This window comes from Salmo salar, chromosome ssa16, assembly GCF_905237065.1.
Source record: "Salmo salar chromosome ssa16, Ssal_v3.1, whole genome shotgun sequence".
NCBI classification, from domain to species: domain Eukaryota; kingdom Metazoa; phylum Chordata; class Actinopteri; order Salmoniformes; family Salmonidae; genus Salmo; species Salmo salar.
This window is the reverse complement of record NC_059457.1, coordinates 42,735,540-42,753,157: the sequence shown is the minus strand read 5'-3', so window position 1 is coordinate 42,753,157 and position 17,618 is coordinate 42,735,540. Positions and strand designations below refer to the sequence as shown.

The 17,618-nt window shown below is 43.0% G+C and overlaps 1 protein-coding gene across 1 annotated transcript; it reads right to left on the bottom strand.

Moving 5' to 3' along the window:
• Positions 1–442: 442 nt before the first annotated feature.
• Positions 443–17,118, bottom strand: comp (cartilage oligomeric matrix protein). Its single transcript, XM_014149326.2, has 19 exons — positions 16,864–17,118; positions 14,943–15,016; positions 14,777–14,828; positions 14,056–14,201; positions 13,656–13,793; positions 13,464–13,541; positions 13,184–13,336; positions 12,876–12,980; positions 12,654–12,761; positions 12,387–12,546; positions 12,166–12,284; positions 12,005–12,057; positions 11,548–11,741; positions 11,248–11,426; positions 11,076–11,124; positions 10,774–10,970; positions 10,267–10,439; positions 3,301–3,440; positions 443–932 (listed from the first exon to the last, which is right to left on the bottom strand). The coding sequence occupies exons 1-19, from the start codon at positions 16,928–16,930 to the stop codon at positions 874–876; spliced, it is 2,244 nt and encodes a 747-aa protein (XP_014004801.1). The 5' UTR covers positions 16,931–17,118; the 3' UTR covers positions 443–873.
• Positions 17,119–17,618: the final 500 nt, after the last annotated feature.

Genomic DNA, 17,618 nt, shown 5'->3' with positions numbered 1-17,618 from the left:
TACCTGTTCATGATTTCAGTCCCAAAACTTTTTATCAGCATTCAAAGCAGTTGCTCAAGGCGTCACAGTTTCAGTCTAGATAGTAGGAGGACTTTCCATCACAGTTTCAGTCTAGTTAGTAGGAGGACTTTCCATCACAGTTTCAGTCTAGATAGTAGGAGGACTTTCCATCACAGTTTCAGTCTAGTTAGTAGGAGGACTTTCCATCACAGTTTCAGTCTAGATAGTAGTAGGAGGACTTTCCATCACAGTTTCAGTCTAGTTAGTAGGAGGACTTTCCATCACAGTTTCAGTCTAGATAGTAGTAGGAGGACTTTTCACTGTTTTGACTTAAAAGTAAGTCCTACAGTATATATTCAGCATATACTAAAGCAAAATAATGATGTGTAGTTCAACATTTATTTCTAGGGTACTCAACAGTAATAATTGATCACATGTAATCTAATGCATATCAAATGTTTTTATTTTTATAGGGTCCCCTCACAATGTAACAAACATTTACTGGCAACACCCTGATTATAAAAAAACATATTTTCACATTTCTATATTGGTGACAGAGTAGTAGTAGACAGAAAAGTCCCCCGAGAACTGGAATTATTGGGGAGCGAATGTCAGACAAGAAAATCCTCTGTCATTGCTGGTGGAGATCAATATGTCAGCCGCCATTTTGCTGAGTGAAATCTCACTGGGTACGTCTGAAATGGCACCCTATTCCCTATATAGTCTTAAGTCAAAAGTAGTACACTATATAGGAGATTGGGTGCCATTTAAGATGCAACACTGTACTGTTCATCTGGGAGACGTGTTCCGAAATGTTGGGGTTGTAGATGCATTGTCTTCTCAGTCTTCATTTGGGCAGATGTGCGTGCCCTGTTAGAACTGCAGCTGGACCTGTTGGGATTGGTATGTGTCGAAGTCCTCAGGGATTGTATCTAAAGGGAGAGGGCGAGATAAGTCAATATGGAATCCGTGCATGGCAATAGGCCTACCTACTGTAAATGAGTCATACTGTAAGTTAGTTGGTGTCTGTAGTACGTCCAAATGTCTTCACAATACCAAACAACCAACAGACCAATATAATTAAAGGGGCAATCTGCAGTAGCTGCATCCATTTTTTTCAGAAATTAAGGATATGTACCCATTGATTCTTAAAGAATATAACATAACTTAAGCTTAGTTCAACTATCGTACTGCATCAGAACACAAAATATAAGCCTGTTTTACTCTCTTTATAAACAAAGTAAATGTAAACATACACTGCTCAAAAAAATAAAGGGAACACTAAAATAACACATCCTAGATCTGAATGAATGAAATAATCTTATTAAATACTTTTTTCTTTACATAGTTGAATGTGCAGACAACAAAATCACACAAAAATGGAAATCCAATTTATCAACCCATGGAGGTCTGGATTTGGAGTCACACTCAAAATTAAAGTGAAAAACCACACTACAGGCTGATCCAACTTTGATGTAATGTCCTTAAAACAAGTCAAAATGAGGCTCAGTAGTGTGTGTGGCCTCCACGTGCCTGTATGACCTCCCTACAACGCCTGGGCATGCTCCTGATGAGGTGGCGGATGGTCTCCTGAGGGATCTCCTCCCAGACCTGGACTAAAGCATCCGCCAACTCCTGGACAGTCTGTGGTGCAACGTGGCGTTGGTGGATGGAGCGAGACATGATGTCCCAGATGTGCTCAATTGGATTCAGGTCTGGGGAACGGGCGGGCCAGTCCATAGCATCAATGCCTTCCTCTTGCAGGAACTGCTGACACACTCCAGCCACATGAGGTCTAGCATTGTCTTGCATTAGGAGGAACCCAGGGCCAACCGCACCAGCATATGGTCTCACAAGGGGTCTGAGGATCTCATCTCGGTACCTAATGGCAGTCAGGCTACCTCTGGCGAGCACATGGAGGACTGTGCGGCCCCCCAAAGAAATGCCACCCCACACCATGACTGACCCACCACCAAACCGGTCATGCTGGAGGATGTTGCAGGCAGCAGAACGTTCTCCACGGCGTCTCCAGACTCTGTCACGTCTGTCACATGTGCTCAGTGTGAACCTGCTTTCATCTGTGAAGAGCACAGGGCACCAGTGGCGAATTTGCCAATCTTGGTGTTCTCTGGAAAATGCCAAACGTCCTGCACGGTGTTGGGCTGTAAGCACAACCCCCACCTGTGGATGTCGGGCCCTCATACCACCCTCATGGAGTCTGTTTCTGACCGTTTGAGCAGACACATGCACATTTGTGGCCTGCTGGAAGTCATTTTGCAGGGCTCTGGCAGTGCTCCTCCTGCTCCTCCTTGCACAAAGGCGGAGGTAGCGGTCCTGCTGCTGGGTTGTTGCCCTCCTACGGCCTCCTCCACGTCTCCTGATGTACTGGCCTGTCTCCTGGTAGCGCCTCCATGCTCTGGACACTACGCTGACAGACACAGCAAACCTTCTTGCCACAACTCGCATTGATGTGCCATCCTGGATGAGCAGCACTAACTGAGCCACTTGTGTGGGTTGTAGACTCCGTCTCATGCTACCACTAGAGTGAAAGCACCGCCAGCATTCAAAAGTGACCAAAACATCAGCCAGGAAGCATAGGAACTGAGAAGTGGTCTGTGGTCACCACCTGCAGAACCACTCCTTCATTGGGGGTGTCTTGCTAATTGCCTATAATTTCCACCTGTTGTCTATTCCATTTGCACAACAGCATGTGAAATGTATTGTCAATCAGTGTTGCTTCCTAAGTGGACAGTTTGATTTCACAGAAGTGTGATTGACTTGGAGTTACATTGTGTTGTTTAAGTGTTCCCTTTATTTTTTTGAGCAGTATACTATATAGCCTCAAACCATGTTTGAAACTATAATGTTGATATCAGTCCTTGCATCCATAGTGGTGTATATGAATTTGGAGTGGTTACATTCCTCTAGCCCCATCCCTCAGCTGTTTGAAACACTTCATTGTTTCAATTGCTGATTGCCTCAAATGTGTTTCTCTCTAAAACCTCAAACTAGTCGTATGTGTACCAAGAGGTCATTTAGATGGAGTCTATATAAATGCGGCCACGGTATCACTTCATGCTAATGTGAAGGCATAGAAGCAGGCACAAAACATAGGTCAATGCAGTTCCTCTTTAACCAGAGACCAGTTTCATCCATTTCTCAATACAGGAATTATATTATCGGGATGCTGCAAGGCAATCATTCCGTAATTGATTCCCAAAGGTCCTCATTCTCCTCTACTTCCTGCTTGTTAGAAGGGTATTTTAAAGGGGGGGGGGTCGACATTAGTGTGCTGCTCACCATTGCAGCGGTAGCGTAGGTTAGCCCAGATGATGTTCTCCTGAGAGAAGCAAAAGACGCCCAGTCTGCCTCCTCTCATGGTGGTGTCTATGATGATGCCTGTGTCTGCCACTAGCTGAGGACCCTCATAGAAACGCACCCTGAACATGACACACACAAACACATAGGGAGACCAGTAAGGAACACAAAAATATGACAAAGGCTGCGTTTACACAGGCAGACAAATTATTTTCCCAATAATTGTGCAAAGATCAGAATTAGGCTGCCTGTGTAAATGCAGCCAAAGTATGACCATCTCGAACCAGAATAGTTACAGCACCAGTCAAAAGTTTAGACACACCTACTCATTTAAGGGTTTTTCATAATTTTTACTATTTTCTACATTGTAGAAAATAGTGAAGACATCAAAACTATGAAATAACACATATGGAATCATATAGTAACCAAAAAAGTATTAAACAAATCAAAATATATTTTATATTTAAGATTCTTCAAAGTAGCCACCATTTGCCTTGATGACAGCTTTGCACACTCTTGGCATTCTCTCAACCAGCTTCATGAATGAGTCACCTGGAATGCATTTCAATTAACAGATGCGCCTTGTTAAAAGTACATTTGTGGAATTTCTTTCCTTCTTAATGCGTTTGAGCCAGTCAGTTGTGACAAGGTAGGGGTGGTATACAGAAGATAGCCCTATTTGGTAAAAGACCAAGTCCATATTATGGCAAGAACATCTCAAATAAGCAAAGAGAAATGACAGTCCCTCATTATTTTAAGACATGAAGGTCAGTCAATGCGGAAAAGTTCAAGAACTTTGAACATTTCTTCAAGTGCAGTCACAAAAACCATCAAGCGCTATGATGAAACTGTCTGTCATGAGGACCTCCACAGGAAAGGAAGACCCAGAGTTACCTCTGCTGCAGTGGATAAGTTCATTAGAGTTAACTGCACCTCAGATTGCAGCCCAAATAAATGCTTCAGAGTTCAAGTAACAGACACATCTCAACATCAACTATTCAGAGGAGACTGCATGAATCAGGCCTTTATGGTCAAATTGCTGCAAAGAAACCACTACTAAAGGACATCAATAAGAAGAAGAGACTTACTTGGGCCAAGAAAAACACGAGCCATGGACATTAGACCGGTGGAAATCTGTCCTTTGGTCTGATGAGTCCAAATTTGAGATTTTTGGTTCAAACCGTCGTGTCTTTGTGAGACGCAGAGTAGGTGAATGGATGATCTCCGCATGTGTGATTCCCACTGTGAAGCATGGAGGAGGAGGTGTGATGGTGTGGGTGTGCTTTGCTGGTGACACTGTCAGTGATTTATTTAGAATTCAAGGCACACTTAACCAGCATGGCTACCACAGTATTTTGCAGTGATACGCCATCACATCTGGTTTGCACTTAGTGGGACTATTATTTGCTTTTCAACAGGACAATGACCCAACACACCTCCAGGCTGTGTAAGGGCTATTTGACCAAGAAGGAGAGTGATGGAGTGCTGAATCAGATGACCTGGCCTCCACAATCACCCAACCTCAACCCAATTGAGATGGTTTGGGATGAGTTGGACTGCAGAGTGAAGGAAAAGCAGCCAACAAGTGCTCAGCATATGTGGGAACTCCTTCAAGACTGTTGGAAAATAATTCCTCAAGAAGCTGGTTGAGAGAATGCTAAGAGTGTGCAAAGCTGTCATCAAGGCAAAGGGTGGCTACTTTGAAGAATCTCAAATATAAAATATATTTTGATTTGTTTAACACTTTTTTGGTTACTACATTTATTATTTGACCTTTATTTATACAGGTTTTTCTCATTGAGATAACATCACTTTCCAAGAGAGACCTGGTCCAATAGCAGCAGGGGGAACAATGTTTCAGACAAAACAATTTACATACACAACATTGAACAAAACAATAAACACAGATACAGTACAATTACATATTACGTTAGAGACAATTACACTCTTCTATGATATATACATCGATCAAGTGTTTAAACTCCACCAACAAAACTAGATCATCAAATTTTAAAATGTTATAGGGAGAGAGTTCCAGGACCACGGAGCTAAGTAACTAAAACTATTTCTACCATGACCTGTTCTAATTTTTGGTACTGTTAGAAGCAAATGAGAATGGGACTGTGATTGATATTTATTTACCGACCTGACTAAAAAAGAAAATAACAATCATTTTTGCAAGTTCCTTAGTAAACCAAGGGTTCTCTCTGCCCTTAATCCTGAATTTTTTTAAAGGGGCATTCCTATTGCATACATCCTGGAATGCGTTGTGGAAGTAAGAAAAGGCTAGTTCAACATCAGGGATTAATTCCATTCTATTCCATTCAATGCTAAATACATAATGTAAAAAACTTTGAATATCAAACCGCTTCCAGTTTCTTTTCGTAATGACACGTGGAGATTTCTTAGGATTTTTACCATCTCTCACACAGGCAATAGCACAGTGATCACTTATGTCATTTGAAAAAATACCAGAAGCATTAAAACGATGAGGAGTATTGGTTAAGATCAAATAAATCAAAGAGGATTTCAGAGGATATTTTATATTCAACCTCGTTAATCTGTTGACAATCTGAGTGAGATTATAGGTATTTGCATAGAATTTTGAGTTGATCAGAGCTAGATGTTAACCAGTCCTGACCCAGATCAATCATCAGGACAAACTCAGCTGACCAGCTGCCTCTAATTGGAGATCATCTCAAACAAAGCCCAACATAGAAATACAAAACTAGAACATAACATAGAAAAACTAAACTAGAAAATCCCCCTGTCACGCCCTGACTTACTCTACCATAGAAAATAACAACTTACTATGGTCAGGACGTGACAGTACCCCCCCCCCCAAAGGTGCAGACTCCGAATGCAACTAAACAACAAAAGAAAACCAGAAAAAGGGAGGGTAGGAAGGGTGACAAGTGTCTATGGCGGCTCTGGTGCAGTACACAGAACCTTATTATCCAGCGGATCCTCCAGCAGAGGAGGCGGCTCCGGTTCGGGGCATAACCCCCGCTCCGCCCGCTGATCCCTCTGCTTCTGTACCACCGGACCGTGGATCGTTGTCGGAGGACCGGACTGTAGATCATTGCCGGAGGTTCCGGGCTGCGGGCCGCCGCCGGAGGTTCCGGGCTGCGGGCCGCCGCCGGAGGCTCCGGACTGGGAACTGTCGCCGGAAGCTCTGGACTGGGAATGCGCACTGGAGGCCTGATGCGTGGGGCTGGCACAGGTGGCGCCAGACTAGTAACACGCACCTCAGGGCGAGTGCGGGGAGCAGGAACAGGACACCCCGGACTGGGCAGGCGCACTGGAGGCCTGATGCGTGGGGCTGGCACAGGTGGCGCCAGACTGGTAACATGCACCTCAGGGTAAGTGCGAGGAGCAGGCACAGGGCGTACCAGGCTGGATAGACTCACTGGAGGCCGGGTACGTGGGGCAGGCACAGGATATACTGGGCTGTGGAGGTGCATCGGAGGGCTCGAGCGTATAGCTCGCACAACCCGTCCTGGCTGGATGCTTACTTTCGCCTGGCAAACGCGGGGAGCTGGCACAGGACGAACTGGGCTGTGAATATGCACAGGCGACACAATGCGCAGCGCCGGCGCAGGATATCCTGGACCGAGAAGGCGAACTGGAGACCAGGAGCGCTGAGCTGGCACCACCCTTCCTGGCTGAATGCTCAACCTAGCTCGGCAAATGCGGGGCGCGGGCACAGATCGCACCGGACTGTGAATGCGCACTGGCGACACAGTGCACATCACTGCATAACACGGTGCTTGCTTCTTCACTCGCTCTCCACGGTAAGCACGGGGAGTTGGCTCAGGTCTCCAACCTGACTCTGCCAATCTCCCGTGTGCCCCCCCCCCCCCCAATTTTTTTTTTTGGGGTTGCCTCTCGCACTTGCCTCGTGGTTGGTATAGTGCCTCGTAGTATCGCCGCTCCGCTCTTGCTGCCTCGATTTCCTCTTTAGGACGGCGATACTCCCCAGCCTGCCTCCAGGGTCCTTTCCCGTCCAATATCTCCTCCCAAGTCCATTTGTCCTGCTGATCACACTGCTTGGTCCTTTGGTGGTGGGAGATTCTGTCACGGTTGTCGTAGGAATGAGCGGACCAAGTGCAGCGTGTGTGTCGTTCCACATTTTATTTATACTGTGAAACTATGCAATACATAAATAAACTGAATGACAAAAAAACAACAAACCGTGACGCAGAGGTGAAACATACACTACTCAAAATTAATCTCCCACAAACCCAGGTGGGACAAACACCAACTTAAATATGACCTCCAATTAGAGACAACGATGACCAGCTGCCTCTAATTGGAGATCATCTCAAACAAAGCCCAACATAGAAATACAAAAACTAGAACAACCCAACATAGAAATACAAAACTAGAACATAACATAGAAAAACTAAACTAGAAAACCCCCTGTCACGCCCTGACCTACTCTACCATAGAAAATAACAACTTACTATGGTCAGGACGTGACACATTCTGTGATAACAATTCGAAAATACAATCCAGAGAGCCAACAGTAGCAGATTGAGGTCTATAACAACAAGATACAACAATATTTAAAGATGCACCAAGGTTTAGGTTGAAAGACAGATATTCAATTGCTTAGGTTTAGTAACAGAAGTCAGAAAACCACAGGGAACTTGTCTTTTACGTATACAGCAACACCAGCACCCTTAGATTTACAATCTGTACAAAAAACATTGTAACCATTTATGTCAATATTTTTGTCTGTAATAGATTTTTTACAGTGCCTTGCGAAAGTATTCGGCCCCCTTGAACTTTTCGACCTTTTGCCACATTTCAGGCTTCAAACATAAAGATATAAAACTGTAATTTTTTGTGAAGAATCAACAACAAGTGGGACACAATCATGCAGCAAACTCTCTCCAGAAGTTCAGTGGGGATCTCTGAATGATCCAATGTTGACCTAAATGACTAATGATGATAACTAGAATCCACCTGTGTGTAATCAAGTCTCCGTATAAATGCACCTGCTCTGTGATAGTCTCAGAGGTCCGTTTAAAGCGCAGAGAGCATCATGAAGAACAAGGAACACACCAGGCAGGTCCGAGATACTGTTGTGGAGAAGTTTAAAGCCGGATTTGGATACAAAAAGATTTCCCAAGCTTTAAACATCCCAAGGAGCACTGTGCAAGCGATAATATTGAAATGGAAGGAGTATCAGACCACTGCAAATCTACGAAGACCCGGCCGTCCCTCTAAACTTTCAGCTCATACAAGGAGAAGACTGATCAGAGATGCAGCCAAGAGGCCCATGATCACTCTGGATGAACTGCAGAGATCTAGCTGAGGTGGGAGACTCTGTCCATAGGACAACAATCAGTCGTATACTGCACAAATCTGGCCTTTATGGAAGAGTGGCAAGAAGAAAGCCATTTCTTAAAGATATCCATAAAAAGTGTTGTTTAAAGTTTGCCACTAGCCACCTGGGAGACACACCAAACATGTGGAAGAAGGTGCTTTGGTCAGATGAAACCAAAATCGAACTTTTTGGCAACAATGCAAAACATTATGTTTGGCGTAAAAGCAACACAGCTCATCACCCTGAACACAACATCCCCACTGTCAAACATGGTGGTGGCAGCATCATGGTTTGGGCCTGCTTTTCTTCAGCAGGGGCAGGGAAGATGGTTAAAATTGATGGGAAGATGGATGGAGCCAAATACAGGACCATTCTGGAAGAAAACCTGATGGAGTCTGCAAAAGACCTGAGACTGGGACGGAGATTTGTCTTCCAACAAGACAATGATCCAAAACATAAAGCAAAATCTACAATGGAATGGTTCACAAATAAACATATCCAGGTGTTAGAATGGCCAAGTCAAAGTCCAGACCTGAATCCAATCGAGAATCTGTGGAAAGAACTGAAAACTGCTGTTCACAAACGCTCTCCATCCAACCTCACTGAGCTCGAGCTGTTTTGCAAGGAGGAATGGGCAAAAATGTCAGTCTCTCGATGTGCAAAACTGATAGAGACATACCCTAAGCGACTTACAGCTGTAATCACAGCAAAAGGTGGCGCTACAAAGTATTAACTTAAGGGGGCTGAATAATTTTGCACGGCCAATTTTTCAGTTTTTTATTTGTTAAAAAAGTTTGAAATATCCAATAAATTTCATCCACTTCATAATTGTGTCCCACTTGTTGTTGATTCTTCACAAAAAATTACAGTTTTATATCTTTATGTTTGAAGCCTGAAATGTGGCAAAAGGTCGAAAAGTTCAAGGGGGCCAAATACTTTCGCAAGGCACTGTAAATACATCAGGGTCGGCAGTTTTTATCCATATATTCACAAAATCAGGCTTCGGCAGAAGACTTCTTACATTCATATGCAAAAACTTCAGGCCACTCTGACTACTTAATTCGGGAGGGGTAAGAGTGTCAAGACCTGGGTTAGACAATTTCCAGACAATGGAAGCAGCAAGATAATGGCAAGTCTAGATCGAGGGTTACAACATTTGGATTTACAGACAGCACTTGAACGAGAATCCATAGTCACCAGAGATTCCATATGTGTTATCTGATTCCATATGTGTTATTTCATAGTTTTGATGTCTTCACTATTATTCTAAAATGTAGAAAATAGTAAAAATAAAGAAAAATCCTTGAATGAGTAGGTGTGTCCAAACTTTTGACTGGTACTGTATGTTAGAACTGGAAGATGTTTCCTATTGTGGTAAAGAATACCATAAGGATAATATGATGGTAAGAGAAAACATGCATGAAAATAATTTCATGTTGTTCAAGTTCAACAGTATGTGGTCTTATAAAATGTTGTCAGTTCAATCAGTTGTACACGTAATGCCACAAATTAAAATTGAGTGTATTATCAAAGGACAATGTCATGTCATAAATGTCAAACTGCCCCAAAGGCCATCAAACGCCTATGACTTGTATCTGATAGCAGCCTACTACCTGATGTATCCATCTTGGGGCCTGTGTTGCAAGAACCAGCGGTAGGAGGTCTTGTCCTTCCAGCCCACGTTACGGGCGTCTTTCCACAGCAGCTTCACCTGGTCACTGGTGTCTCCGGTGTGCCACAGGGAGTTACGTAGATTTTCCCCTGGTCCCGTGTTGGACTTTACAGCCTAGTTGTCAACACAATTGCATAGGCACCAATTTTACATAACTGTGGATCTCTTCCAATGTATCAATCTGGGCAGGTGTTTTAATACTTCAGCTCAAGGGGGAAGAAACTGGAAAATGTATCTATTCTCCGTTGAGCTGGTTTTTAGTGTAGGAGTAGACTTAATCTTGGTCTAAGAAACTGGCCCTATGAGTATTCCCTACAAAGGGCGAGTCGTGTGTAGGTCAGACTATTGACCAAGTTGTGGTATGTTTGCATGAATTTGTATATGAACGTGACTTTTACTACGACTAGATAAGTCATATATAGTATGTGCATATAGGATTTTGTTTTACCTTCAGTTGTATCCCTGGTTCTGCCACAGCTCGGAACGGATTGGCTTGCCAATAGATCTGCTCAACCTGTTTCCACATCACTACGTAGAAGGAGGAAGAGTCCTGGTAGCCAAAGATGAAGCCTGCATAGTCGTCGTCTGTTACCGTATTCACATGGAACGTCCCTTCGAAGTCAACACCGTTGAAAGCCGTGTAACCTTGAGGGAATGGCGTGTGTTTGGGTCAGGGTGTGTTTCAGAATGTACATAAATTGGTTTATTGAATGAATCCAACGTGAGACACAGTGTGATTGTTGTTCTTACCAACAGCCAGTCCAGGGTCACTGTTCATAGTTTGGACAATCTCTCTTCCCTGTGGAAAGAGAATCAGAGAAAACGATGGAACTTAAGCAGTTAACATGTCTCCAGGCACTGATTTGTATATACTGTAACACCCTTTGACAGATTGGATTAGATTTAATGCATGCATCAATACCTGATCGAGCACCACCCAGTTAGGGTCTATCTGTGCGTCTCCCTCCGGGTCCAGCACCACTGTCTGGTAGGCCCTGAAGTCTGTGAGAGTGACCTCAGCATTCTCCGGGCACACATCGATGCTGTCGATGATGGTGTCGTTGTCAAAGTCGTTCTCGCACAGGTTCCCAACCCCATCACCTGTAACAAGAAGATCGAAGCAAATTGTGACTTTGAAGACACAGGATAACATTAATGTCAAAATGACACGGGTATATTGGAGAACTGTTTTGAAACTGGGCTGAAAAATGGCTAGACTCACCGTCAGAGTCCTCCTGCAGAGGGTTGGGAATGAGGCGACAGTTGTCCGGTCCCGGGGGCAGAAGGTCAGGAATACCATCATTGTCATCGTCGTTGTCACACTCGTCCCCCAGGCCATCTTTGTCCGTGTCCAGCTGGGCGCTGTTGATGACCGCAGGGCAGTTGTCCTGAGAGTCCTGGTGACCGTCACCATCACTGAGAATAGTAGAGAAAAACACAAGGAGACCAAGACAGAGAGATGGCTGGGGTAGGATTCAGCATAAGAGATCATTTCACAGTTCTCACTGTTGTGGGTTTCTGAAGGTTTAAGTGTTGATCCTAAGTCATTACATAACATATAAAATAATATTTGGAAGGTCATTTTTAATAATGGAGTACCAATAGATTGGAACGACACTCACAGGCCTACAATGGTTAAATGCAGGGAGGTGGCAAGAAAGCTAGTAACACTATTATACCTGTCCTTATTGGTGTCACAAGGGTCTCCGATCAAGTCGTTGTCCATATCCAACTGTGGAAACATAAATATCATTCAAACAAACCAAAGTTTGTTGTGCTGTTACGCACAACATGGTGTAATGACTAGAATGTGTACAAGTACAGCCAATAATAACCAGACCTGGTCAGGGTTGCGAACGTAAGGGCAACTGTCACAGGCATCTCCGACTTTGTCCCCATCTCGATCCTTCTGGTCAGCATTGGGAACCCTTTTGCAGTTGTCCAGGTTATTGGGGATTCCTGTAGTAGGGAAGATTATCTTTGTCATATGTCAATTGACATGTATTACAGCAATAGCAGAATTAGTCTTGTCACGGTCAAATACTGTCCATGCATACTGACCGTCGCCATCAATGTCTTCGTCACATTCGTCACCCAGTCTATCAATATCAGTGTCTTTCTGGTCGTTGTTTTTGATCATACGGCAGTTGTCACAGGCGTCTCCAAAGTCGTCTTCGTCCACATTTCTTTGGTTGACATTTGGTACCAGCACACAGTTGTCCTACCACAGAGGCATCAGAGTCTTATCAGAGCCTGTCTTTACACTAAGATACAAAATAGGGTGTAAAGACTTGTAGTAAGCATGAGCGAGAGAGAGAGACCAGTAACCTGTGTATTTAAGATTCCATCCCCATCTGCATCCTCATCGCAGGCGTCTCCTATACCATCCTTGTCTGCGTCCTCTTGGCCAGAGTTGGGTACTGTTTGACAGTTATCCTATATAAAGCACATGACTGTGACTTAATTTTTCTGCTTTAGATTTTTCTTTCTGTTTGAAATAGTATAGTCACAGATTAACGTTGTCTTTTCAAGGAGAGAAAAGTTTATTACCTTGGCACAGTTCCTCTCGGCGCATTCCTGTTTCTCATCAGGGAAGCCATCAATGTCAATATCAGATCCGCAGAAGTAGCCATTGCCAGCCCATCCCACCCCACACTGTGAATCAGGATAAAGACAGAGTTATAGACTGTACTGTATATGAAATGTCAATTAACATTAAATTCCATTTCAGCAGAATCAATAGAGAGCGATCTGCATCCAACAGAATGCTATAGACAACATGTATTAAAGGAGCAGTATACATTTAGGCTGTATTCATATTCACATTGATCCATTGCAACATAATTGTATCCCATTACCTGACACTCTATTTTCCCATCTCGTTGGACAATACACTCTCCGCTGGCATGGCAGGGGTTGGGCTGGCCATTACCACATGCTCTCTCAGGCTTACAGCCCTTGCGCTGATCCCCAACATAGCCTGCCTTACAGAGGCCACACCTAAACGAGCCCTGACAACAACAAACACCGCCACCACATTGTAAACTTAGTTCCTCAAGACCTCAGAGGAAAGACCTCTGGATTTTCTAATAATATACAGTATTTGAGTGGCATTGATTGGTTATTATTGATACTTACAGGTGTGTTTACACAATTGGAATTTTCCACACAACCTCCATTCTTGGGTCCTTCGCACTCATTGATGTCCTTGCAGACCTGGGTAGAATTCAAATACAAAAAAGAAAGCCATAATGCATATATCTTCAAACAAAACCTTACATGTTGCCAATGCCAAGCTCATAAGCTTTTTGCTTGAGCCAAAATGTCTACCTGTTTGTTTTTAGTGGCGTAGGAGAGGCTTACTCCCTGCACCTGAAGGCCGGTGTAGCCAGTTGGACAGGGGCCACAGCGGAAGCCTGGGGACGTGTTTATGCAGCGCACACCCATGTGGCAAGGCTTCACCACACACTACACAGGAGCAGAGGAGAGAGAGTGTACTAATATGTTCGAAATGTGACTCTTCAATAGATATTAGAATTTGCCATTGAGATATCATGAAATCAGACACTTTAACAGTTGATTTAAAAACCAACGTACACAATAACTTGTGTAATACACAATAACACATACTATGAGTACATGATCGTGTTTCAATTTAGGCCCACTACAGAATACTAGGTGAATTTTTTATTTTTTTCTTGGGGTGGGGGTGTTTGCTCAAGTGTCCTACCTCGTCCACATCCATGCAGCGGGTACTGTTGCCCACCATGCCCTCAGGGCAGGAGCCACACTTGATGCCCCCAGCTGTTTCAATGCACTTTACCCCCGGGTGGCAGGGGTTAGGGTCACAGGAGGGGCGAGGGGGACCTTGCATGCCTAGGGGGGAAGAGGGTGATAAGTCAACCATCAGCCAAGTAGACCACCTGAATTAATGTTCTGAATTGTAGCGCTCTCCTGTACAATGTCTCCATCTACTGGAGGTAATGAAACATAATTGGCTCGTTCATCCCCCTCCTCTCCCCTGTAACTATTCCCCAGGTAGTTGCTGTAAATGAGAATTTGTTCTGTCAACTTACCTGGTAAACTAAGTGCAAAATAAATAAAATGAAAAAAACATGGCATTTTCTAGTTGTTTACATTTTCCATTAAATATGAATATATTGATTTATGTACTGTATTTATTCAAAAGTACATGAGAGCCAATGATATGATAAATGTACCATATTTACATACAATTGAGATAGCAATCATGCTGTTGATATATTGGTGTAATGTACTATGTGGAATGTATACATAATTATATTTTAAATATGTACTTATTCATGTATGTACTGTATTCAAAATACAGTAACTGTTTTATGTGCCTGAAAGAGCTCTAGCCTGCAACACCACAGTATTTACTGCCATCCTTCTGGTATATCTATTTCTGCTGGCTGGCCTAGGCTACTCACCACAGGCTTCACACTCCATCACTGTGTTCTTTAGGAACACAATTTCTTGGATCTGCATGGAGGTACAAAGACACTATTAGTTCACATTATTAAACTGTATGGGACCCTGTACTGAACCTGACATCCTCACAGAGAGTTGCTCTGTACGTTCAAACAGCGGCTTTACCTGTTGCTTCAGCAGTTCTTTGATCTCAGCCAGAGCTTGATTTGTTCCCTTGATCTGATTGATGATTTCTCCATCTGAAAATGAAATATTTCATAATACTGTATTAGCGACATATTAGCAATGGACAGATCATACTTCCTGTTTCAGTATACTACGTTTCAACCAAAGTCAAAGAACGAGTCAGTTGACAGTAAGAATAGACATTTTAGGTGAATGGGGTGTTATCATCATAGGATGCCAAGATCAACTCAAACTAATGTCAACCCCACCAAAGTCCTCCTCATGTTGCAACAGAATGTTAATCACATCACAAAGCTCCTGCTCGTACACTCTTAAAAAAGAAAAGTGCTATCTAGAACCTAAAAGGGTTATTTGGCTGTTCCCATAGGAGAACCCTTTGAATAATACTTTTTTGGTTTAAAGTAGAACCCTTTTGGGTTCCATGTAGAATCCTTTTTACAGAGGGTTCTACATGGAACCCAGAAGGGTTCTACCTAGAACGAAAAAGGGTTCTACCTTGAACCAAAAAGGGTTATCCTATGGGGACAGCTAAAGAAACCTTTTAGAACCCTTTTTTCTACCTCATTCCTCTTCTTGTGACATTGTTTTGGAAGCACATCTGTTTTGGACTCAAGTCATCAGTGAGCAATGAGTTGGGGATGAACTATGCAGATGTCCTTCTATAAAACAACATAATCCACTTCCCCATTCATCATCTTTACTACCTGAGTGGGTTCTCTGCCTCTGTGCTACTATCCCCCTGCCACAAGAGCTGGCATTCCAAGACTATCCGTTGGCCTGAATCCCATGCATACTCAAACACAGAGACTTACATGCTGTGGGGTTTGTGCCAAATGCTTTTTCATACTGCTGCAAAACCAATTTGTCTCAAATAAGGATCGATAAGGAATTGATAGAATTTTTCACACTAATTTCAATGTGAAAGATATCGAATAGGAGCTTGGAAAGAACAGAGCAGATACTATACTGGAGTCTGGTTTGGTTTCACATGGCAAGGTCACTCACTTTAAGGCTTTATTATGGACTCCTGTAGATGTTAGCTTTACAGGACATGAGGTCTGGGCCTTACCCAGGAAGAGGTGTCCCAGATGAATAGGATGCTGGGATAACCTGGTATGTGGGGACTGTCGTGCTGCTCCAATAGAAACCTACCAGATATATTATTTGACCTAGGACAACTCCTTAGGGATCTATATTGTGTCAACATCTCTTGAGCATGGAGGAGAGGAAGTGTGGTCTTCACATTAGGAGCTAAAATGTTTTCTGAATGAATTCCTAGCAAACAGGCTCCAGAAATAATGGTGTGAACACTACCAATGACACTACCAGTGTGATTTGACAAGTTGCTCAACAGCATAAGCTGCTGAATGAATCAGCCCATTGGCCATGAAGATGATAGCACTTAGCAATTCAATGTAAATTAATGCTGAATTCATTAATTGTGTTCTATTTCAGGAATATGCTTAATAAAAACAGTGACATTCAATTGGGATGATTATCAAATAAACGTGGCATTTTAGACTAATAGGATTTGACGTGCCATTGACAAGACATTTATTTTACATTTATCACAGGCTCCCAAAACAATTTGATCTCTAAAGGTGGTAACACTTTATAATAACTTCCAAGAATAAGCATTAATAAACTATTTATATACCATTAATAATAACTCATGTATACAAATCATTATTTGTAAACATTTATAAAGATGTATAAGCATTTATAAGCACTACAATTCATAAGCATTTATACAATTTATAATAATTAATTTATAAATGCCTTATTCATGACACCGTTATTATAAAGTGTTACCAGACTTTCAAATCTCTCCAACATTTTTGACCTACAAGTATATATGAAGTTCTTCTCACTAAAGATACTAAAGTGATTATAGACATACCTCTCTGACCAGCTACTAGGTCACTGCTCACACTGAGAGAAATCACCAACACCAGGATCCACAGCATGTTCTCATTTGCCCTTAGACGTCTCTACGGCAACTGACAAGTAAAGGTATGTGAAGTCTGGAGCCACTGTGTGAAGTCTGGTGTGGTTCGACCAGGTCATTTATCCAAATTCTGCCCCGTCTTCGAGTAGGACCAGGGAAGGCTCCTGCAGCAGGGTTTGGAGAGTCTGAGAGAGAGTGGGATCTGTCTCCTCTCCTGCCTTCTTTTTATACATCTCTCCTAGAGTGACATCACCTCCGCCCAGGAGGTCCTCTGGAACCCTTCACTTTGGAATGTCCACGTAACACAGAAGCCCAACACTGGCCCAAAATCATGGTGCTTTCGGACAGTAGAGTCCTCTCAACTTTGATTATTGTCAATGATGATACACATAAAATGGTTCTACTAAGCTACAGTATGTATTGTTTATCCACAGATAAAATGAAAGAGCTTGTGAAACCAGAAGCTGGAAGCTGTCCACAAAATGACCAGACTGGTTCTTGTGAATGCTCTCTACTTTAAAGCAACTTGGATCACACGTCTCAACAGCCATTTAAAATCAGGTAAGCAAGTGTTTTTCCCTTTGAGTTGCATTTGTTTTAAGAAGGTCATACCAAAAATGATTTATTAGTGTGTCGCCCAAACTGTTCGGATGCTACAGACAAAAGTTGGCAGATCGGCTGTACCAACTTCAGACGAGACCCAAGAC

Coding starts and splice junctions, on each gene's coding strand:
- comp (XM_014149326.2), bottom strand. CDS start 16,930: ATGCTGTGGATCCTGGTGTTGGTGATTTCTCTCAGTGTGAGCAGTGAC. Junction 12,285..12,386: donor CGAAGACATTGATGGCGACG/GTCAGTATGCAT, acceptor TCCCTACTACAG/GAATCCCCAATAACCTGGAC. Junction 3,441..10,266: donor CCCCAAGATGGATACATCAG/GTAGTAGGCTGC, acceptor TGTCATGTTCAG/GGTGCGTTTCTATGAGGGTC.